Source organism: Pelophylax lessonae, assembly GCF_965119305.1.
Source record: "Pelophylax lessonae genome assembly, chromosome: 12".
NCBI lineage: Eukaryota > Metazoa > Chordata > Amphibia > Anura > Ranidae > Pelophylax > Pelophylax lessonae.
Window position 1 is genome coordinate 98,197,821 of NC_138779.1, and position 24,550 is coordinate 98,222,370.

Genomic DNA, 24,550 nt, shown 5'->3' on the forward strand with positions numbered 1-24,550 from the left:
TTCGGACTAATTTTCCCTACAGATTTTCTTATCGTGTGTACGGGCCTTAAGGCTAGGTGCAGCTGAAAGGTGTAAGCAAGAAGTTATGTTGCATCCTGATTTGAAGACGGGTAATGAATAAACAGTGGATTCAAGACTCCTGGAGAGCTAGTTTTCTAAATGTGAAAATGGGAAATTGACAGCACCTGAAAAAGGCTACACAGATATTTGGGGCCCAGTATAAAAGAACTGAGCACTTCTGACTTAGATCAAAAGTTGCACTACCAGAAATAATAGACAATGTGCCAAGATTTTCAACTTAAAGACCTTGAATGAATTATTTTGTTACAAAATATACTTTATAAAAATTAAGACCAACCTGACTGAAATTAATATTCAGTTTGAGCAAAATAAACATGAAAAAACCTCAAACACCCTGAATAATATGTACTTGCTGAGCATATTGACAAACATTTTCCTGCAATATTATAGACTTGGGGAAAAAAATATTAAGAATATTCTAAGCAGTCCATTATGTATATGATCCGATTTAACATCAACATGTCTGCATAGAGGCAGATCTTTCGAGATCACCCTTTTATCATTGGGGTTTGAACTTAATCATACAAAAACTACAGACAATGTTATTTTGTAAACCTCAAGACTGTAAAAATCAATTTAACAAGCATTTTTCACAAGCTGAGGTTTTCTGGTTCCCTCCAAAGCAAAAAATTAGTTTTCCAGTCTTTAAGGATCAAATTCCAACAATAAATATACTGCAACAAATAGAGGAGCAATGGAATCTTGACATTCAACTTAAATACATTTTCTCTGTAATGCCATCTTTGGTGGAAAGGCTCATTCAGCATTCATGCCCTTGGTTAGCTTTACAGGCATATATTTGTATTTAGTCAGTTGCTGTTATTTGATCTTTCCCTCCACTATCTGTTTCTCTGGGCTGTACAGCACTTGTAATGTAATAGCCTGCTCTGTTTTTTCATAGTTGTGTAATGTCCAATTGCTTCCCTGGGGATGTTGGTGGGAAATACTTGCTACTACAAGTGCAATGCATTTTTCAAAGCCTTTCACTGGCTCAACAGTGAGTTCCAGTCTCCAAGTCCAAAAGTCTTCAATAAAAATCCTATGTCACCTGTTGAGGTGTCATTTTGTTTTATCTCCAGCTTTGCATCAATCCATGATGACGATTCCTAAACATCATCTTTGTATGTCAGATTGTTGAAAAAACACACAAACTCTAAAGCAGTTTCCACTGGTTGCATAAAATAAAGAAACCAAGGATTTAAAATCAGTTTGGTACCATGCAGTTTATTGTTGAGGATGTCTATGTATTTCTGTAAAACTTTTAATTTAAGACTCCTGAATGAAGGCTGTTGAAATAAGGCTAGGTGAGAGTAAACCATAATGACAAAAGTCACACTTGGGTTATAATATGTGACTGTCCCACAATCATATTTTTATCATCCACAAGTCCATCAAGGTATTCTGCCTTGGAATTACTGTATAAGTTCTTTAATTTATCCAGCTTTGGGCTCTTATCCTTCACTTTAGGCTTTGGAGTATGTGGAGGCCCATTTGGGCATGAGCCAACATGGTTGTACTGGCCAATATCTGAGCATTCAGTTTCACGGTGGTAAAAGTAGCTAAAGTTGGATACGATGACTGGTACAGGAAGAGAGATAGTTAGGACACCTGCAATGGCACAAAGAGAACCCACCAATTTTCCACCTACTGTCTCAGGAGACATGTCTCCATAACCTACTGTTGTCATGGTAACCACTGCCCACCAGAAGGCCTCAGGGATGCTGGTAAACTTTGTACCTTCATGATCAGCTTCTGCAAAGTATACAGAACTGGAGAAGAGGATAACTCCAATAAAGAGAAAGAATATGAGCAAGCCCAACTCTCTCATACTTGCTTTAAGTGTTTGCCCCAAGATCTGTAATCCCTTGGAGTGTCGAGACAGCTTGAAGATACGAAAAACTCTAACCAAACGGATAACCCTAAGGATAGCCAGTGACATGGCTGGCTGGCCCACCCCTCTGTGACGGGCAAGTTCTGTGCCCAGAGCAACAAAATATGGTATGATTGCTACAAAATCAATCATGTTCATGATATCTTTGAAGAAGGCAGGTTTGCTGGGGCAGGCAAAGAAGCGCACAGAGAGTTCAAAAAAGAACCAACAGATGCAAATAGTCTCCACGATAAAGAATGGGTCTTCAAACGGACTCTTCTCTTTAAAGTTGTGAGTAGTGTTGCTTCTGTGAAGGGGCTGTACCTGCAAAAAAAAAAAAAAAAAAAACATGTAAACAACAAGCAAAAAACAACCTAATCAGCTCAAAATGAAATAGTGACATCCGGTGATTCATCATTTACCAAACTGTTCTTAAAAGTAACCCAAGCTGTATGCATTCAGTAGGACATTAAAGAGGAGCTTCAGGCACCTATCAAAAAAAGAAATCAGCAGCTACAAATTGTAGCTGCTGACTTTTAAAAAAACAGCCACTCACCTTTCCCACGGTCCAGCGATGATCTCACCCCAGCCATCTTCATCCTCCGTCCTCCCTCGGCTGGAGTTGGATTTATATTCATTTTTTGACATATGACATATTGGACCGTGAATACGAACTGTTTACATTTATTGCACAAAAGTGAATTTGGGAAGATTTTGGAGCACTGAAGCACTTTTATGAAGGATATTGTTGCATAGTATATCTGTTGGATCACATTTGTTTTTATGATACAAATTTTGTTTTCCTTTATCATTAGCACTTAATTATGATCCAATTATGTTTTTTTTCACAGCATTAGTACTTTAATGATTTCACAGTTTAAAAGGTTTTATTAGACACTATGTTAATTTAGGCAGAGATTGTCTCAATACTTGTGTACAGCACTGTCACTTTTATAGCATCAATTTTTGATTGAGAATTCCTCAATAGGATAGCAGCAGTATTAGATTAATATTAATTACCATCTGGGCACCGTCACCCCCATTGGTTTTTCTTACATTTTTCAAGTTGCAACAATAGATTCCTGAATGCTCCGAGTGAACTTAATAGGTTTCCTGACACAAGCATGACAGCATACACGAATGGGTATAGGCTCCGCCCCTCGCCCAATCAGGACTGGTTATACTATATAGATGAGTCGTCTCCCCAAGGCTGCATTGTATTTTTGTTCCTCAAATGCTCAATCGGTTATAACTATGGAAAGAAGATTTTTATTTTTGCCCTCACCTTGGCGGATTTATCTGGCCAGTCACACAGGTTCAGCCTTTCCTGTGCAAAAGCTCCCTCCATTCGGGTGTAAACCACCTAGACGAGGGAGGCCTACCCCAAGTACGGGGGTGCAGGATACTGGTCTCTGGATGCAGGTAAACAGTTCTGCCTTGTTATTTGTTGTGACTGATCCAGTCTCTCCACCCTGGTGAGTTGTGGCCCCACTCACTATTTGGTTAGTCTGGCACTCTGTGTATGTTTGTTTCCTTTGCAAAATGCTGGCATTGTTGTTAGAGAAGCTGCCCCCTTCCAAGATGGCTTCTTGTCTACTTCCTGTGGCTGTTCTGTGGGCTTCCCTTTCCAACTGGATGTGTGGATGGGGTTGGCACCCGGCAGACTTCTGGTCGACAGGGAGCAGCAAGATGTGATAACTTCCGGCGTGCGGTAATAGCAACCGAGACCTCTGGGTGGCTGCCTGGGGGTGTATTGGTGGCCACCTGTTAAAGAACAGAGCCTCTCCCATCACCTTAGAGCCAGTCAGGGATGTGTGCTGCACAGGTAGGTAAGCCAAACCTTAGGCTGCAAAGGTAGGTTAATTTGCTGTTTATAGTTCTGTCTGTTTCATTAATGCCTCACAGGTTTTTTTTAGTCTGCAGTATTGCCAGTGGCGGCCGGTTCATTAGGGGCGCAGGGGCGCCGCCCCTCCATTAATGCGTCCGGCCCCCTAATCTGCGTGCAAGGTCGCCGAACGCATGGAGTTCAATGGGGATTTTTTTGCCAGAGGCTCTAATAGGGCGATGCAAAGGGTGGACCCGGGGCGCAGAGCAGTGCGTCTCGAGCCCACCCATTGTGTGACAATAGCGAATGAAAATTTGCACCGATCCTCCTCCTGGCCAATCAGGAAGCGCGTCCGATACACGCTTCCTGATTGGCCGCAAGGCAAACCCCATGCCATTGGCCGAGGAGGAGGCAGGAGTGGAAGGACTGGAGGAGACGCGCCGCTGGGACCAAGGAGAAGCCGCCGTTCGGGGGACTGAGGAGAAGCCGATCGCCGCCGCTGCTGCTCCAGGTAAGTAAGGGGGCACGCACGCTGATCTCTGCATTGGGGGAATGTATGCTGGTCACTACATTGGGGGCACACACGCTGATCTCTGCATTGGGGGCATGTATGCTGGTCACTACATTGGGGGCACGCACGCTGATCTCTGCATTGGGGGCATGTATGCTGGTCACTACATTGGGGGCATGTATGCTGGTCACTACATTGGGGGCACGCATGCTGATCTCTGTATTGGGGGCATGTATGCTGGTCACTACATTGGGGGCATGTATGCTGGTCACTGCATTGGGGGCATGTATGCTGGTCACTACATTGGGGGCACGCACGCTGATCTCTGCATTGGGGGCATGTATGTTGGTCACTACATTGGGGGCATGTAAGCTGGTCACTACATTGGGGGCATGTACGCTGGTCACTGCATTGGGGCATGTATGCTGGTCACTGCATTGGGGGCATGTATGCTGGTCACTGCACTGGGGGCATGTACGCTGATCTCTGCATTGGGGGAATGGTATGCTGGTCACTGCATTGAAGAAGGGAATGTATGCTGGTCTCTGCATTGGGGGCATGTATGCTGATCTCTGCATTGAAGGGGGCATGTACGCTGGTTACTGCATTGAAGGGGGCATGTACGCTGGACACTGCATTTAAGGGGGCATGTACACTGGTCACTGCATTGAAAGGGGGCACGCTGGTCACTGTGCATTGAAAGGGGGCACGCTGGTCACTGTGCATTAATAGGGGGCACGCTGGTCTCTCTGCATTGAAAGGGGGCACGCTGGTCACTGTGCATTGAAAGGGGGCACGCTGGTCACTCTGCATTGAAAGGGGGCACGCTGGTCTCTCTGCATTGAAAGGGGGCACGCTGGTCTCTCTGCATTGGGGGCACACTATACCTTAATTACTGAAGGCCCCTTTCACACTTTTGCGACCTCAAAGTCACGCAATTTTTTACAGCGTTTTTTGCCGCAAGGCAATGCCTATTACATTTTTCTGTTTGTGCCCCCCCCCACCAAAAAAATTTTGAGCACCAGCCGCTACTGAGTATTGCTTATGCATGGCCTGATATACAGGGGTTGCTGTACAAAGTTGAGTCTTTCCTATTAACTCAGCAATGCCTGCTGGCTCTGCAGATTCAGATTTCAGTTTAATGCTCTAATGCCTGGGTTTGCTGTTTTTAACCTTTTAAAGCCAGTGACCTTGTGTAGGTTATCCTGCCAGGGGTATTGGTCTGAGGTATATTAACCCTTCATTGTGCTGCTTATAATATAGTAATTCAACAGTATTAATGGCTGCTATACATTAAAGGCTGCTATCAGAGGTGTAACTAGATTTCTCAGGGCCCCCTGGTGCAAGAAATCATGAAGGCCCCCCCCCCAAAAGCATGTTTTTGACACTTTAGTAATAGTGCACCACCAACCATGGCGATGGTGGTGAGTAGGGTGGGAGCAGTGGCAGCGGTGGTGGTGCGGGGTGTGGGATCAGAGGCGGTAATGGTGGCGAGGGGGGTGGGTGGGATCAGTGGCGGTGGTGGGGTGGAATCAGTTGCGGCGGTGGTGGGGAGGGAAGTGGGATCAGAGGCGGTGATGGTGGGGAGGGGGCTGGGATCAGTGACGGCAATGGTGGGGAGAGGCAAGGGATCAGTGGCGGCAATGGTGGGGAGGGGGGTGGGATCAGTGGCAGCGCCGTGGTGGGGAGGGGGGTGTGATCAGTGGTGGCGGTGGTGGGGAGGGGGGTGTGATCAGAGGTGGTGATGGTGGTGAAGGGGGGGTGAGATTAGTGGCGGCGATGGTGAGGGGGGTGGGATCAGTGGCGGTGGTGAGGGGGGTGGATGGTGGGGTGGGATCAATGGGGATGGTGAGGGGAGTGATGGTTGGGAGGGGGGTGGGATCAATGGCGGTGGTGAAGGGGTGATGGTGGAGAGGGATCAGTGGGGGCGATGGTCGGGGGGGTGGAGGAGGGGTGGGATGTGGTGTCATCATCCCCCACCACCACCACCTCTGTCTTACTGATCCCATCCCCCCACCACCGCAGATCTCATCCCTACACCCCCCCCCCCAACACCTCTGTTGTAGATAGGGATGAGATCTATTCTGTGCCAGGCATGGGATCATTAAGAGGCAGCATTCCAGCAAGCCAGCAAGGGTGGAGTTTTGGATCAAAAAGGCAAGTTCACTTACAATTAGCAGTCGAGTCGGTCAGTCAGCGAGACGATTATTCCCCCTCACTCAGCAACTCCAGCCAGGCAGACACACTACTTCTAGCAGGCACAGCATGTGGTCTCTTCGCACTTGCAGAGGAGAGAACTCCTCCTCCCCCTGCACTCTATTGGTGTCAGCTGGTCAGCTGACTTTGTTTCAGTGACTGTCCACCCCTGCTGCCTCACTGCATTAGCCATCTCTGATTGGAGGATCGGAAGGGATGAGGGCGGTGCAGGCAGCACAGCAGCAGATTGCTTTACACAGAAAACTGGCTGCTGTAGACACCTCTCCCCCCCCCCAGCACAACGATCGGGGGGGGGGGGCGGCAGCCGGCAGCCAGTTACAGACTCGTCTCCCAGCCACTAGCGAACAGTCAGGCGGATGGACGGGCCCCCTCACGCCACGGTAAGAGGCTGCCCCCCCTCAGGTAGCGGAACTCCAGGGCCCAGTCTGCTGCGACCCTGATAGTTCCGCTACTGGCTGCTATGTGTTTAATGATTGCTATGCATTAATTTGTTATGTCTAAATGCTGGAGTAAAGTTCAGTGCTCTGCTTAAATTTAAAGTGTCTTAAGTAATTTGTCTATTACACATCTATCGGTAATTGCTTCTTCTGAGGGGTTAATCCTCACTCACACTAGCATATACAGTATCTCACAAAAGTGAGTACACTCCTCACATTTTTGTGAATTCTTTATTATTATTTCTTTTCATGTGACAACACTGAAGAAATGACACTTTGGTACAATGTAAAGTAGTGAGTGTACAGCTTGTATACCGGTGTAAATTTGCTATCCCCTCAAAATAGCTCAACACACAGCCATCAATGTCTAAACCGCTGGCAACAAAAGTGAGTACACCCCTAAGCAAATAATTTCCAAATTGGGCCCAAAGTGTCAATATTTTGTGTGGCCACCATTATTTTCCAGCACTGCCTTAACCTTCTTGGGCATGGAGTTCACCAGGGCTTCACAGGTTGCCACTGGATTCCTCTTCCACTCCTCCATGATAGCATCACGAAGTGTACTCACTTTTGTGAGATACTGTAGGTCCATTTCCTGCTTCAATGTCTGCAGATGGATGTGTGGATGGCCACTTATAGTGTATTAATGCTAATGTCCTAGCCAATACTTCCAGATATTTATTATGACCACAAACCTTCAGCTCATGTCCTGAAGCCATGAGCTTACCCAGAGACCAGTCATGATTAATAAGGTGAGGGTCAGATAGGTATACTATCCTAAATAAAAATAAAAGAGTGTGCAGGCAGTATGGATGGTAAAATTATCCATCCCTTAATACCAGCACCACTCCCCAAAGGAAAAGAGGCAACTTGTCCCTTCAACAGTGACAACTCCTCTTTGGCTTTGAAGAAAACCGCTATACATTCAAGGTGCTGCCAGGAAGGGCAAACTAAAGTAAATCACTATAATCCTGGGGGGTATGGGGAGTGTGGTTAGCTGATGTGCCCGCCAAAATGCTGTGCCAAGTTGCATATCAGGCGGCAGTAAACAAAAAGGCAGATGTTTTGACGCTGTTCAAACTGACTGGGTGGATCTCTAGTCGCTAACACTCAGGTACTAAGCTAATTAAACAGCTAAGTTTGTTTAAAAGGTACCTCTGCCGAAAAAAGCAGCGGGTCAAGGAGCATTTATCACATTGGCCAGATGTGTCTTCATGCTGGCAGGGGATGCACGATCCTTTCTGTACAGCCCAGCTTTACTTTGGAGGCAGTTGCCCAAGGAATCTTCATCAGACTAGCCAGAAGTGCCAGTCTGCCAGCTGATGATACAATATCCTTAGCAGAGGCATGGGAACAGTAATATGGATTTGGAAATGAAGGTTTATTCTACCATTCGGTAGTGTTGTTTGGCCTGCATGGGAGTTCACTTCAGTAGCCAAGGCTATACGGTTCTCAGCAGAAGAGTTGAAGGCAAAAGGGGCCAGTATTAAGTCTCTGTGGTGTGTGATCCCTGATTGAAATTAAAGTGACCAGCGATGCAGTACAACCACTATAGATGCAGTATGCTGTTCCTCTAGTATTCTGTGGGATTAGTCAAGCCCTATGGCTTAACCCACTGACTGCATATACTTTTTCTAAAGCGAATTGACTGCTATTCAATATAGAATCAGTAATGTCAAGATTTGAGACTTATCCCTTAGGCTAGTCACCTAGGCCCAGAACAAAGAGTTGGTGACAGGGCCTGAAAAGAGCTATAGAAGAGATTGAAAGATCCATAATTTCTTTCTTTGGTCGCCTAAATCCAAGTCCGCTCCTCCCTGGGAGCAGCAAAGTTCCTTTCACTAAAATTTTCCCAGTAGGTGTTATTGCAGGAATTATCACAAACTTGGGCAGAAGAGGCTCAGGATCTGTGGGGCCTGTGCAGTAAGGAAGTCAATAGAATTTTCTTCCCACTCCTCCAACTCCTCTAATTCCCACTATAGTTCTTTAAAGCAATCAAAGCTTTAAGCAAATGTTCCAAATCTTGTTCCAACAGTGAGCCATCAGTCCATTGTTCTTAGTGGAAAAGCAGATTTAGGCAAAAAATGGAACGAAGAATCAAAATCCAAAACTTTATTTTGGATGAATTGAGAACAATCGTTAAAACCATCAGATAAAGCAGCTGTAGTTTTTCTCTAGATCTAGCTGATGTGTACATACGCTTTTCGGTACATCCATGCTTCTGAGAGTTCACCCTAGGTTCATTCAACAACCGTTGGCCTTTCCACATACTCCAGACATTTTCCAGAACATTGCTTCCAGTAGTGACCATCTTTTGAAAGCAAGGGCTGCAGGTTTCATAGCTGGACAACAGCCTGTGGGTGGCTCAACATTCTCCAGATCCTGGAAAATTCTGATTCAGACTCCGATCAAATTTGGACGGATCATCAGCTGCGGAAGACCAATACATCTCATCTTAATAATGAAATTTTGAACAGTCAGGAGAATACTGTAGAGTTGCCCTCATAGAAGGTGACAGTATTAGGTTCTCACTTGGGGCAAGTCATAGCTCTATCCCATCTTTTTATATCCCATGGTTTCAAAAGGTCAAGAAGTATTCTGCAGTAATCCATGTCCGATTGGACTCACTGGAAGATTGAGAACATTATAATCTGACCTCCTAAGGTAATGGAAGATTTGCTTCCTACTCCAGAGAAGATGGCCCCACAAATAAAACAAGTCCCGTTGGTGATGGCCAAAGATAGTTAATCTTTTCAGCTTTCATCAGCTTCCTGGCATTCCAATAGTCACAATCTATTCACTTTCTTGGTGTTCACCTCAGTGACCTCCTAGCTCAAGGTCATTGACAAATGCCAATGGAGGACAAAGTATCTAACATCAGGGGTGCAGTGATTCCCAAGCATTGAAGTAATTTGGGCATCACTGCACACCTAGGTGGCCTCAGTAATGCTCCAAACAGACGGCAATGGTAATCTCCTATCTTCCTGGCAAGAAGGAATATGATATTATTAAACTTACAACAAAGCTATCTCCCATTAAGGTTTGCCAACAGTAGAACCTGTCTCATCTCATCGTTCTTTATGTTCTGGCTTCCCAGAACTTCTTATAAGACACTGTAAGATACAAAGTCTTGGATGTCAAGAGTGCGTCCCTGGACCAACAGCAGTTTAATGAATCTTAACCTGACAGTAACCTCTATGGTCATGAATGAAATGTATTCCTGCAAGAAGGAGCTTCTTCTCAGAAGTTGGAGCAGTGGATCTACTAACATCCAGTTGGGTCAGCAGGTTAGCCTATATAGCCACCAGACCCAGTGGTCTCCAAGCTTCTCATTAGAATCTGTAGTCACCCAGCTGTGATGAGAGCAATAATGTCCTGGTGGCCTTGCAGGCCGCGGTATCCTCAAGTTCAGTCTTTGGCCCAAGAACCTCCTATTCTCCTTTCTGAGATTTCAGACCTTACACAGTGGGGCCAAATGTATCCAGATTCAGCCAAGTTAGATCTAGGAGACCAAGTAAGAAAGGCTCATCTAGGGGTCTAATTTTTAGTATTTGAAACCCTGTGTAGGCCAGGGCACCTGCTACAAACTTCAGGTATACTAGAACATGGGAAACCTCACAGAATTTAGGGATGGAATCCTCTGCCCCCCACTGTAAAGATTAAGATGTCTGCAAGTAAGCAGAGATAAGGGATTAAGTGATAGTCAAGTCTTGGTCAGGTCCTCACTTCCTGAGATCGTTCTTTCCCCTTAGAACTTGCAGTGCAACTAGTGTTGAGAAGGTTGTCCCACTCCTCCATTCTTCTGAGAAAGACTTCCACAATATTTTCCATGACACTGAAGCGGTATTTCCTAAGGCTATCACATCTGGGAGAAGGATTTCAGATATCCAAGCAGTAAACTACCTTATTGCTACCATTATCAAACAAAATATCTCTAGTTTCCCCACAAGCTTGGGTAGTGGTCTCGATGTGAAAGAAATACATGGTGGCCCTTCTTTAGAAGGTCAGACAATGACCTCTTCAGGCCTGGCAGTATCAGAAGAAGACTTTTCACTGTCCACTAGGACAATGGCATTATCTCGGGTCAAAGTATCCTAGGGGGCTTATATGGCGAAGACAAATCCATGAATGTAATGCAGAACCCACTTTACTAGACAGGTGGTGTGCTCATGGGCAGAATTCAGAGGTCCAGAATTAATTTACAGGGTACCAACGAGGTTCATACACTACAACCCATTTTTAGCCTATTACAAAGTTAATCATGCAACATTGGAAGCAGGGGAGTTGACTTTAGTTCCAAATGAATCTAAGGATATGTTGATTAAAACACTTCAGCAGGGCCCTCCCTTATGGTCTTTTGTGGGCATGCTACATCCTATACGTGTATGCTGTCATGCTTGTGTCAGGAAAATGGAAAATTGTATGACGGTAATTTTCCTTTCCTGATGGATAAGCATGACAGCATACGGGTCCTCCCTTGGAGGCTTCGCATTTAAGTATAGTTACAAGAATGCCACCTTAGGGGAGGCAACTAATTTATATATAGTAGTATAACCAGTCCTGATTGGGTGAGGGGCGGAGCCTATACCCATACATGTGTGCTGTCATGCTTATGCATCAGGAAAGGGAAATTACTGTCAGATAAGTATACAATTTTCTGTTTTATCACAGTTGTAGTGTTTGTTGGATAACATTAGCAGCTCATGACATTCTTAGTGATGATAGCTATTTTTTAGAGGTTCTTTCACTCTACAAAAGATAATTGTGCTTTACACTGTCTTTCTGAATAAGGCTAATTTTAAAGGTCAATGATCTATAGTAGTTGTGGTTTAATTTAGTGCATTAGTAAATAAACAGGACCGTAAATGTATCCCTCAACATGTCCAGAGGGCCACACGTTTAGTTTTCAGAAACGGGTTGCAATCAGCCAGAAATAGATCACTATAGCAGTGATCTACTGCTGCAGAGAGAGTCTAAAGAGAGATACTTCAGCTTTCCCTGAGCCTCCTTAGGTGGATTGCTGTGATGTCACTTCTAATATAAACACAATGCAATAGCAATGTCCTGCTACAAGTGGAAGCCCAGTAACTGCTTCTAGAATTCTGAACTGCCTGACACTATTCCAGCACTAAAGCTCAATGAAGCTGATGTCACTTAGCATGTAGCCTGCTGTGCTCCAGACTGGATTAAAGTTCTGGAGCATTGTGAGCTGCATGCTGGACACAGGCAAGCTGTCTGTTTGACATCAATGTTCTTCATTTTTTATATATATACATTTAAACAGATCATCTTAATGCAAATAATCTTGGTAATATGTGTTTGAGTTTTAAATACCTTTTTTCTATGTAAAACTTTTATGTAAAAAAAAAAAAGAAGGGCGACCATACGTGCTCATTACATGTCCATTGCGTGCACCCTTCTTTGCAGTGATACACAATACAGTAGATTTACTAAAGGAAAATGGACAGTGCACCTTCCAAGTGCAGTTGAACTAATTTCCTCCAGAGCCTATTAAATGTGTTAAATCACTCCAATCATGTGCAAGCAAAAATGCTGTATTTTTTTTTTTTCTTGAACCTGATTAAAGGGTAACTTGGGAAAAAAAAAAACCACAAATACTGTAAAGAAAAAACAATATAGTGTATTGCGACACAAATCATATTGTAATTGAATGTTATTAAAAATTACTTTTCCTTTTCAATCTGCAGCTGTTGAAATTTTCTGAAAATGCAATGCAATATGGCTACCTGGGGCTGTTCTGTACACAGAATGTATACTGACCACACCCCAGAAACATCATTTTTTGTTTAATAACTTTTTATTGAAATTTTTGTGAAAGAAAACAGAAAACATGTAAACAAGTAATCCAGTCATATTTGAATGAGAGTACATAATCTGGTGAACATCAAACAAGTCAACACAGGTGAAAATAAAAACCAGAAAAATGTGATGGTAGTAGTAAGTATCAGGTAGCCTGACGTCGACCTGTGGGACATGAGACCACGCCTACTGCAATTCCACATAGGCACGGGAATAGCCACCGTCCCACAGGGCGACCCCACTATAACAGACAAAGGTATGACATGCATAAACGTACGCAATGTAGGTATATATAAAAAGTCCAGCAAAAACAAAGGATATCAGTGTAGAATAAAAGAATAGAGTAAGATGGAGGAAAGCAAAAGAAGAAAGAGAGAGAGAGTGAATGAGGGTAGGGGACGGGGGAGGAGGGCAGGGGAGGCAAGTGGAACCGTGACTGTAGGCATGAAGATCAAGTAGAACTTAAGCTTTACACATCAATAATAACCAATACATTGACCTCTATGAGAGCTGTGGAGGGCAGTGACATATGGGCAAGTATAAAGACCATCCTAGGGAGAGGTTTGGGATTTGAGGGCAGCAAAGTCAGCAGTGAAGGTGAAGGAGAGCCAGCAGGCCCATGTTTTGTTTGATAATGAGGAGAGGCCTCTTTGAGTAAGTGTTAAGTCTTCCATTTGGTAAAGGCGATCAACTTTCCTAAGCCATTGGGGTATTGATGGTACATCAGATTGTGCCCAGTAGCAAGGGATTAGGGATTTGGCAGCGTTCAGCAGATGGGGAGTGATAGAACGTTTGTATGGTGCCACTGGGTCTTTTGTGCAGTGAAACAAGACCGCCCATGGATCATGTGGCACTGGAGAGCCTTGGATCTTGGAAATCCAATGAAGTACCTCCGACCAGAAGATTTGGATTTTGGGGCAAAACCACCACAGATGTGCATGTGTACCCAGAAACATAATTTCCTGCTTGTGTGATTGGCTCACCAATTTTCACAGAAGTCTGTCTAAGATACAAGTCAGATTTCTGGCATCCCCTGCAACAAAAATGTCATTTTTGGTGAGATACTCCCATAAGGAAAACATCTAAAGGGATGCAGGCCCAGCAGCTTTCCTCGCTAGAGCCCTACAGCTGCTACAGCTGATAGATAATTATGAAACCACTCCCATTAGACTCACTCGATACAGAGGCACAGAGGCACAAACAGTGATTTCTTCACAATAACAAAAGGCAGGAATCTGCAACAAAGTTTGGTAAAATCCCTGCAATGTAAAGAGATCACCCAGAGGGGAATGTTTTTTTATCAACAAAAGTGAACTTATGCTTTAAGTATTTTTTACCAACTTGAAAAGCTTTACCACCTTTTCTAAGCCCTGGGAAAAATTATTGCAACTGCACTTGCAAAGTGCACAGTCTATTTGTCTTTAGTAAATCCACCCCAATGGTTGTGTTTACTGCTCTTTCCTAAAATACAAATCTATTGTTTGTCTAACGTGCTGAAAACTATGTTTCTTATATATGGCTAATACATTACCTCAACAGTTGTTAATCGGCAAAGAAGAGGGTTTATAGTGACTAACTGGGTATGAATCTAGGGACTAATCGAATGATCTTTACATTTAATGTAATTTTTAAAATTAAAGGAGAGTAAGAGATATACAAATGTGCAAGTAATATCAAAATGATTTTAAACTTTTGCCAAGCAGCCTAGGAAAATATAGGGTGTAGTTCTAAGGGTGTATGTTGTACAAGCAGGGCCGCTGATAGGGGGGGACCACCAGCCCTGTTGTAGGGGGCCCAAGCACACAGGGGGGCCCACACAGAGAGGGGGATTAGTGATGGACAACAAATACAGAAATCTTCCTCCAGCACCTGAATCTGATCTGTCCCTCTCCCTGCTATCAGCTTTTATCTGTTGAGAAAGAGACAGTCGTCCCTCACTAATCCCCCTCCCTTGTGTGGGCCCCCCTCCCAGCACTTATCTCTGCTCAGGAGTTTATTTGTAAATTGTAACTTTGTTTCTTCCTCTCTGTCTCTCTGATCAATGAGCTCCTACTGCCCAGCCTGTATATTTTTCTCATCTCATCTTTTTTATTTAACATAGTTTTTTTTTTTTTTAGATTTTGCAGGAATTATGCAAGTTATGTTATATTTGTGTCTGCTAATAGTGATTTTGTTGTAATTTTAGCTAAATATATCTTTAATATTTTCTTGGGGGGGGCCCTGCCAGGTAGGCTGTACGGGTCCCCGCGATTTCTAACAGCAACCCTGTGTACAAGTATGGTATTTTCATTGATAAAGGCTCCAGAGGGAGACAGGCATGCAGTCAGGCAGGAGACTGAGGTCCTTTCCCATTAGCGGTCTGGTCAGAAAAATAATGAGGGTTGGGTACCTGGCCATCACTCTGGGGATTTTTTTTTTTGCACCTGGCCCAGTATATTAGAGGACAGTGCTCCAAATAGAACTCTCCATGCAACACTAAATGTGTAATATTTTGGATCTGTTGGCCAGGAGGCATAGAAATACTCTTTTGTGTTCGGTGTATCACTGAAGAAATGACTTTGATATCATATTGAAAAGTAAATGGAAGAAAATAACTGACAATGTGGGTTGACCAGCATGTTTCTGTTCTTCTGTGCTGAAAAGCTGTCTGCGATATTATGCTGATAAATCTGAGTCTTTCCCCTGTGGTTTGAAAGTAATCTCTTACAGTACAAGTACAGTATAATAAGACCTAAAATATGCTTTTAATGAAATACACTGTACTTTTCCTAACCAATACAGTCAAATTCTTTTTATTGAACTACTTCCAAAAGTCACAGTGCAAACAAAAAACTGGTGATTCTTTGGTACCACTGACTCTGACCCTGCCTGTATATAACACGGGTTCATGTGAGGACATACCCTTTCAAACTTTACACAGGGGATGTTCTCTTCCAAATGAGTGAGTCCCTAAGCCAATGCACATTGCATTGGTGCATTGTTAAATCTATGCAATGAAAAATGTATCATTTAATACCAATCAGCTGTGTCCCAAGAAAAATGTAGAACCCTATAAATTCTCATGAAGAGTTTTCGAAATGTAAAATGTCAACTTTTACTGGACCTTCGGCTCATCTATTTCTGTAACTTGCAATACATGCATCTGCTTGTAATTACTTCATTAGCGTTAAATCTTAACCTGCCATCTAGTTTACAGGTTAGACTCCCATCAAGGGAGCACTTGACTGGAGGGTAGAGGAGTATTTACCCTGGGCCTGTACAAGATATGTACAGGGCTGGAGGCCCTGGGTGGAGATACTCCACAATTCAGACCTCTATCAGAGTGGGACCTGTAGCCAGTGACAGCTGTTGAGCTTTGTATCGCTATCTGCTTCCTGATCAAACATACAATCAAAGAACCTGGCAAATGAAATACTTTTATCCTTGCCTTCTTTTTTGGCTCTAAGGCCAAGTTCACATATGGCCCAGGTTCATGCCTGTGGTCCGGTGCATGTCTGTTCACTGGTTCAGGTGCGATTCAGGTCCAAGTTTTCATCTGAATTCCCACCTGTACCGGACCCAAACACACACAGGACCCTTTTGCAATCCATTCCGCGGCTGTCTTGGACCTGTGTAAACTGGCTCTATTGAGAGCCGGTCACACTTACCTGTCATGCGAATTGGATGCAGGGAAACCCGCATCCAATTCGCACATATGTGAGCCCAGCCAAAAATGTTCTGAGAACCGCAAAAGAAGTTGGTGCTGGAGGAATGCATGTGTTATGCACATTTGTTTAAAGGCGTTGTAAAAGCAGAAGATTTTTTATCTTAATGCATTCTACATATTAATATAAAAAGCCTTCTGGTTGTAAACAGCTGCCCTCAGCCCCCCAAATACTTACCTGAGCTCCATCTCTATCCAGCGATGTCCAGGTGTCCCTCAGCTGTCCAGAACTCTCCTTCCTTATTTGATGAGACACAGCAGGGTCGCCATTTGCTCCCGCTGCTGTCAATCAAAATCTGTTAGCCAATCAGGAGGGATAGGGGGCAGGGCTGATGGCAGCTCTGTGTCTGAATGGACACACAGATCTGCAGCTCGGCTCGGGTGCCCCCATAGCAAACTGCTTGCTGTGGGGGCACTCGATAGAAGGGAGGGGCCAGGAGCAGCAAAGAGGGACCCTGAGAACAGGAGGATCCGGGCCACTCTGTACAAAACCAACTGCACAGAAGAGGTAAGTATAAAATGTTTGTTATTTAAAAAAAAAAAACAGGAGACTTTAAGGAAGCTAAAAAAAAGGAGGAGTTACCTTGTTCAGCTTACAAAGTCCTTCTTATTTTACAATTCATCCCATACGATCCCTCCTTTTAGCATATACTGTATATCATATGTGAAAAGGTCTCTTACAATCAGGGCTGGATTAGGAACATCATGGGCCTGGTGCTGAGGATTTTGGTGGTTCAGGGCTTCAGGTATGAATGAACACAGTCAGCGATCGATAAGGATCAATACCCAGAGAGAACGGGGAATCTGATGGACAGTCTGGGGTGAACGAGGGGGGGGGGCAGTTATGAGTACTGATCTCCCTCTATGGTTCACGAAGGAAGAAGCTAAAAGCATGGGAGGGAGAGGAGGAGAAGTAGCTTTCAGCAGCTTCATGGAGAGTCATAGAGGGATATTAGTGCTTGTAATTGGCCCCCCCACCGCATCGATAACCCCCCCGACTGTCATATTTCCCCAGCTGCAGGAGGTGCTGGGAGACTCTCATATGGCCCCCTACTGGCCCAGAGCCGAATAGTCAGTCTGCCCCTGCTGGGCTTATATTAAGGTGGGGGCCTGGAGCTGCAGCTCCAATAGCCCCTACGTTAATCTGGCCCTGCTTACAATAAACCATGCATGCAAAGCCATTTTTTTTAAGTTTTTGGATAGAGTAAGAAATAGTTAAGACGCCTTTCCCGTTTTTTTTTTCCCTGTCTGAGTTCCATTTGCTTTCACTTTGTGTCCCAGAGATACAGCAGGAAGTGGAGAACATTCCCATACAAGAGGATAACCCTTTCATAGATAGTTGTCAGCAGAACAGTTTTCCTCTCAAGATCTGTTTATGTGAAAACCTAAACTTTTTAGATTTCGTGTCTTTCTGCACCCAAGATGATGGCCATGTAGCACCCTGCTAGTTAGGATGCTAGGTAAATTTGTCTCCTTTTCTAATCACGAAAGCAAAAATTGTTTGGTTTGGTCAGGGTTTCCTGGGTTGAAGTTTGATTGCTTTCCCTTCTCTCTAGAAGAAGCTTCTAGAGATTAGGGAGGATGAGTTCAAATAGCCGGCTTATATATTGATCAGGGCCTAGCCATTCAGTGGGGAGGTGTGCTCAGATGGTGGTTGGACAGCTGATAAATAGTCTGAAGCCCTGGAGAGATTGCCTTTCCCCAGAAAGGAAAGTTCCCAGCCTCGGAGGGGGGGGGTGCTGTTGCCCCTGTGGCAGCTTAAGGATTGTGTTGCTGTTCTGCAAAGTTCCAGGAGCTGCAGTGCTATGACCTAGAACCAGCCTGGATCTGACTGCAAGCTTTCTTCAAGGGATCTGGTCTGGAGTGGTGTCCAAGGGAGGCTGGAAGGAGGTCGCTGGGGACTTGTAAGTAAAGATCCTTAAAGTAATCCCTGTGACGTGACGTATATTGTCCTTAAAATATAATTTGGTACCAACAGTTATTTATTGAAACAAGGTAACCAGATGCCAGCATTATCCCCCCCATTCCCTATAGTCTTCAGCTGTGAGGTAATAGACTGCTCAGTGTTCACATTTGAGTTTCTTTAACTGCTCAGTACTTTTCATTTTGGTGTATTCCGTGCCCTAATCCCTCTCCTGTTACAAGTTTTTTCCAGCAATAAACTACAAAAAGAAAAAAACCCTTGCCTGTTTATTGGAGCTGGAATGAATGGACTGTTGTTTGGGTGACTGGCAGCCTCTCTACAGCTTGGGAAAGAACCAGTTAATATCACCAGCTCCCTGAGGGGTAGCACTTCAGTCATCAGGACCAATAGTAAGGGTGAATAACAACTAGCCAATGGTAACCCTTCAAAATTATATCTGAAACTAAATGTTTGTGCTTTATATACACTTTATGGCAACATGCAGCACCTATTACTATGGCCACCAATCACTGCTGCATTGCAGCACATGCTCTCACCTGTTTACCCAGTCGTTCACAGTGTGAGTGGAGACAAATGGATTTGTAAGGAGTCCAAGATACCCCTTTAATTGTTTGCATTCCAGTATGGGAACCAGGGGAGGTCTGCATAATATGATCATTTAAAGGTGCACCGGCCTATTAAACCATGTAGCAGGGCTGTCTTAATAGTATCATGGGCCCATGGGCAAAGTAATGCTCTGGGCCCCTACCAGCCTCTCTAAATGTATGTACCTACTGTCAAAAATGTAGGTAAAAATTGCTGAAAGAATTCAACATAAACTTATTAGTACGTTCAATATAATCGATTTAAAAAAAAAAAAGAAAGTAGGTAAATAAATAATAATAATAATAAATAAGTGGTGCCTCATTGCTAGATAAAAAAAATAAATGGAGTGTGCTTAGTGTGCTTGGTTTTCATTGTGCTAGGGTTGTTTCTAGAATTGTAAAATACTTGGGACACCTTTGGGCGCCTCAAACATAATGGTAATGTGGCAGGCTGAATGCGCCATAGCAAACAGTGAATGTGGCCAAATTGTGTTAACAGTGGGAGGGGCTTAACGGGGTGTGGTAAAATAAAACAAAACACTTCTTGTACCCAATAAATATGCTTAGATTGGTGTGCCACAAGTAAGAGTTTCACAGACATGTACAGTATGAACAGCGCAATCATTCTTTTAAAAATGAAACATTGCCACTTCTATTACAAATGATTTTGTGTACACTGAAAAGAGCTAACACTTTATTGAGCCTTCTTTCTAGAAGAACTTCAATAAAATAGTTAGGAACTGCTTAAAGCAGAGCTCCAGCATGGAAAAAAAATTTAAAAGTCAGCAGCTAAAAATACTGTAGCTGCTGACTTTTAATATAAAAACACCCTCCCCCTCCAGGGATCCTGCGATGTCAGCACCCGGAGCCAATCAGGCTATCGTCTTCGGGAGCATTGTAAGTAAGGGAAACTGGCAGTGAAGCCTTCAGGATGTCTTCTGGGACCTCTGTGTGTCCCAGAAGGCAGCAGCGGGAAGAAGGAGGGGCCGGAAATGTCGTAGATCGCCGATAAGTGATCTTACACAGAAGTGGGAGTGAATACCTGTTTTGACAAAAAAGTGTCAAATGTGGCAGTGGAGAGGGGAGGGTGCGAACAAGCAAAGCTTGCCCTTTTAGGTGGAGCTCCACTTTAACTACCAGCAACTGTTGAGACAATGAATACTTTGGGCAGATGTTTGTAATATACAATATAGTGTATGTAGTGCAGAAGTCTGAAACAATAAAACAGTTGGGCACAATTAACCCAATTCCTGTGCATAATAGTAAAGATTATGTTAATACATAATATAATTGTATTATAATATTATGTATTAACATGATTAGTATGTATTTTATAGATACCTTTGTACCCATAAAAATCCACCCCTGATGAAGCAAAAAATTGTCTGAATTCTCGAAACGCGTTGGGTACCTGTTCACTGTTATGTACAGGAATTGGGTTAATTGTGCTCAACTGTTTTATTGTTTCACTACCCGCAGGAATTTTATCTTGTTATCTTGATTTGTCAATAAACTTTATACTTTTTATACATAATTACTATTGTTGCCCTTTAAAGTCCTACCTCTTAGGGTGTTTTTTCTGTTTGTACACATTTGGGATGTGGGCGTTCTGTCCAAGTATATGTGGTAACACTTCCTCCTTATAAACACAATGTGTTAAACAGTATAGATTGACAGTCCCGAGCTGGTAGCCAAAATAGCAGTGCTCAGATGATAGTCAAAGATTCTCCAGTGAAGCAGAACATATAATGTGAAGAGGGGAAGATGGGTCCACCACCAGGAAAGAGACACACACTGACTCTTACCAAATCCAGATGACTGCTGGGGTTTGCACTGGCATGGCTGATTTCCTTTCCCCCAGGCTTTGGTGAATGAAATCAGTGCCCCACCCCCTCCAGAGATGCTGAGCCAGTCCCCTGACAGCTGCCTAAACCTCATGCATAGAGAGTCCCACAGAGGGCAGTGACAGGAAGAGGAACCCCACAGCAGGCAGTGACAGGAGGCGGAACCTCACAGTGGGCAGTGACAGGAGGCGGAAACACACAGTGGGCAGTGACAGGCTGGCTGCAGCATCTCGGGATTTTCTCCTCCATGGGTGCAGTGTGGCTCAGAGCAAAATGGGCCCCTATTCTCCTTGGGGCCCATATGCACCTCACACACATTGCACCCATGGATTATGTATTCCACTGTATGTAATACAAGAATTTTACAGGATCCCCATGAGCCTGGGGTCCCTGGGCAGTGCCCAGGGGTGCTCCTGCATTAGGACAGCCCTTGCCATGTAGGAGGCCCAGAAGGGAACATTGGGAAGAGGGCATAAAGAAAGCAAACTAGTTCAAAGGACCTAGAAGGATTTCCGCAATTTACTTGATGGCAGAGTAACTATTGTAAATTGTGTATTGTTTGGACTGCACCACATTTTTATCTGATATGTTGACATAACATCACAGGACTGTGTTTAATAACTTTACCTAATTTAAATGTGATGCTGTAGTGATATTTTTATGATATAACATATACAGCCTTTATGTATGAAAGGTGAATGATGGAATGTGAATGATAGGTTGGCATTGTGATGATGATGCGAACTGGGAACCCCAAAAACTGTGTAATAAGACACTGGGCAGCCATGTTGTTCGAAATTCAAAAATGTCAGTACATTTTTTATAATAGTAGACACATACAGTAGCAACAGTAAGCCTCCCCCCCCCCTCCTTTTTTTTTTTTAAGACATACAAGGCTATATAAGGACTGCATCCTCTACAATTAACAAACTCATAGCCATATTAGCTAACATCAAAATAAAGCATGGCAAACAGATCACCCTTTGATTTAGCCATGTAAGATTCTGGTACCTTTGGTACCCTTATTTCCCATTTCTACCTTAATATTGCGTCCCACCTTGCTAACTAGGTGGAACGCATACACCTTTAAGAACAATGACATCATCGCCGAGCGCCGCTATGAGCGGCTATTTCAATCGCCGGTCTTCTCTCACTCATTGCTCGTTCAAACCGCATGCTTGACCAGTCTTGTCCTATGCTGCCGGAGCTTCTAGCTATTTCTTTGCCTGAACAAAACCGGAACCTCGCTACCGATCCCGTATCTCGCTACCGGATCACTCTCTTGCTCCTGGACCTTGCTACTACTAACCCAACTTGTGATAAGTACCCCACAGGGGATTTCTTCCAACTAACTTACACTATCTACCTCTGCATACTAAGGACTGTTACTATGTAAGCACTATTCCTATCATCTGCATAACTTCATAGATTGCTAGCTCTTGAGCCTACCATCATCTACATCATTGCACTAGGTTACTCTCTCTTGTATACTTCATCTGCTGTCCCCCTACCACCTGTTACTATACATGATTGCTAAACCTATCTGCATACTACCTATCATCACCTACCACTCTCCTGAATATTACTACTGAGTGCTCACCATTTCTAACGCCTGTCTCACACCTCTATACTATCATATACATCCTATCACTCCAGGAACATCATATTGAGTGTATGTATATTTGCATAAAACAGGCTGTGCACGGTGATGAGTCCTGAGAGTTGGATATGTTTGTTCAACACATCTCTACATGACTACTGAGTGTAATAATTCTGCAGCTGCAAATCCATTCACTAACAAAAAACGTAAGAGCGTTACAGATTGAACGAGCCATAAAATATGGATTCAGCAGAATTACCCACTCAAGTTATGCAGTTAAAACAACAAGTAGATGCATTGATACTTGCCCTTACAGAGGTAAAAAACGAAAATCAGGCTTTGAGACAGCAGGTTGGCCGTCTCGCACAGCTCTCTGCTGCTCAGCCCCGTGAGCCTAAGATAAACCCTCCTCTAGTGTTTACAGGTGATCGGAAAAAAATTCGTGAATTTAAAAACGCATGTCAATTGCTTTTCTTGTTAAAACCTCGTACCTACCCTACTGACCAAATTAAAGTCTGTACCACTATTTCCTATCTGACGGGTGATCCCCGTGTCTGGGCAGACTCTCTCTTTGAGAAAGATGATCCACTTCTCAACTCCTATCCTTTATTCCTAGCGCAACTCGCTAGTTTATATGAAGACCCCAATAGGCAGAGTACTGCTGATACCCAATTGAGGGCTTTAAAACAAGGAAGGAGACCTGTTGAAGACTTTGTGGCAGAGTTCAAAAGATGGACCCTTGATTCAGGGTGGAATGATACATCTCTAAGAACTCAGTTCAGACTCGGCCTATCAGAAGCCGTTAAAGACGAGCTCGCCCGAGCGGATTTACCTGACACCTTGGCTGCCCTGATACAGACCAGTATCAATATTGACAGACGACTGCGAGAAAGAAAGGCTGAGAAGATGGGATTTCCATTGTCCAGTCCTTCTCGGATGTCGGCTGTTGACCCTACTCCTATGGAGGTAGGAATGATACGTCCACATTTATCCTTTACCGAACGTGCCAGGAGAAGATCCGAACATCTCTGCATGTACTGCGCCTCCCCGGATCATTTGTTAAGCGGCTGTCCCCTTGTCCGCAAAAAAGAGGGTGAGTGTTCAAATGTCTTGCTAGGGGGACTAACGACTTCCTTTTCTAATCCTTATCTTTTTATTCATTTGACATTACAGTGGGACCAAACTAGGATCACCACCAAGGCTATGATCGACACAGGATCTTGTGTTAACTATATCGATACTTGTTTTGCTACCTTAAATAAAATACCTATTATTTCAAAACTCAAACCTGTCTGTTAGTTTCATTAACGGTATTCCGTTATCCTCTGGTCCAATCACCAATCAGACACAAGCACTCCTTGTCACTGCCAATGAGTCTCATATGGAGACTACCACTTTTGATGTACTAACCTCACCACATTTTCCCATTATTTTGGGACTTCCCTGGTTACACATACATCAACCAATCATTGATTGGAAAACAAGAACTCTAACCTTCTCTTCTCACTATTGCGAAACCACGTGTAATCTCTCATCATATGGAAAGATTCTGTCTGTGGTGACAGATGAGATTATACCTCTATGTTACCAGGATTTGTCGGAAGTCTTCCTTGAAAAAAATGCTCAAGTGTTGCCTCCCCATAGGGACTATGATTGTTGTATCGATCTACTCCCTAATAGCAAGTTGCCTTTCGGTCATGTTTATCCTCTTTCACAGGATGAACTCTCTCATCTCAAGGAATACTTGGATGAGAATTTGGCGAAAGGGTTCATCAGACCTTCTACTTCCTCTACTGCTGCAGGACTCTTCTTTGTCCGCAATAAGGACTCAAGTCTCAGGCCTATTATTGATTACAGGCAATTAAATACCATTACAATAAAGGATCGCTATCCCTTGCCCCTCATTCCTGAACTTATTGAACAGGTGCGTGGGGCTACCTAATTTTCGAAATTGGACCTGAAAGTGGCATACAACCTAATCCGAATCCGTGACGGGGATGAATGGAAGACAGCATTCAGAACCAGATACGGATTGTTCGAGTACCTTGTGATGCCATTCGGGTTGTGTAATGCTCCCGCAGCCTTTCAACGATTCATAAATGACATCTTCAGAGACTTACTTGATGTTTGTGTT

General features: G+C 43.8%; 1 protein-coding gene across 1 annotated transcript in view; it reads right to left on the minus strand.

Moving 5' to 3' along the window:
* Window positions 1-1,308: 1,308 nt before the first annotated feature.
* Window positions 1,309-24,550, minus strand: part of KCNA7 (potassium voltage-gated channel subfamily A member 7) — a 122,548-nt gene continuing 99,306 nt past the window's right edge. Inside the window, exon 2 of the mRNA XM_082273426.1 lies at window positions 1,309-2,275. Coding sequence (XP_082129552.1) covers window positions 1,412-2,275 — 864 coding nt within the window. The 3' untranslated portion in view covers window positions 1,309-1,411. The remainder of the gene's footprint in view (window positions 2,276-24,550) is intronic.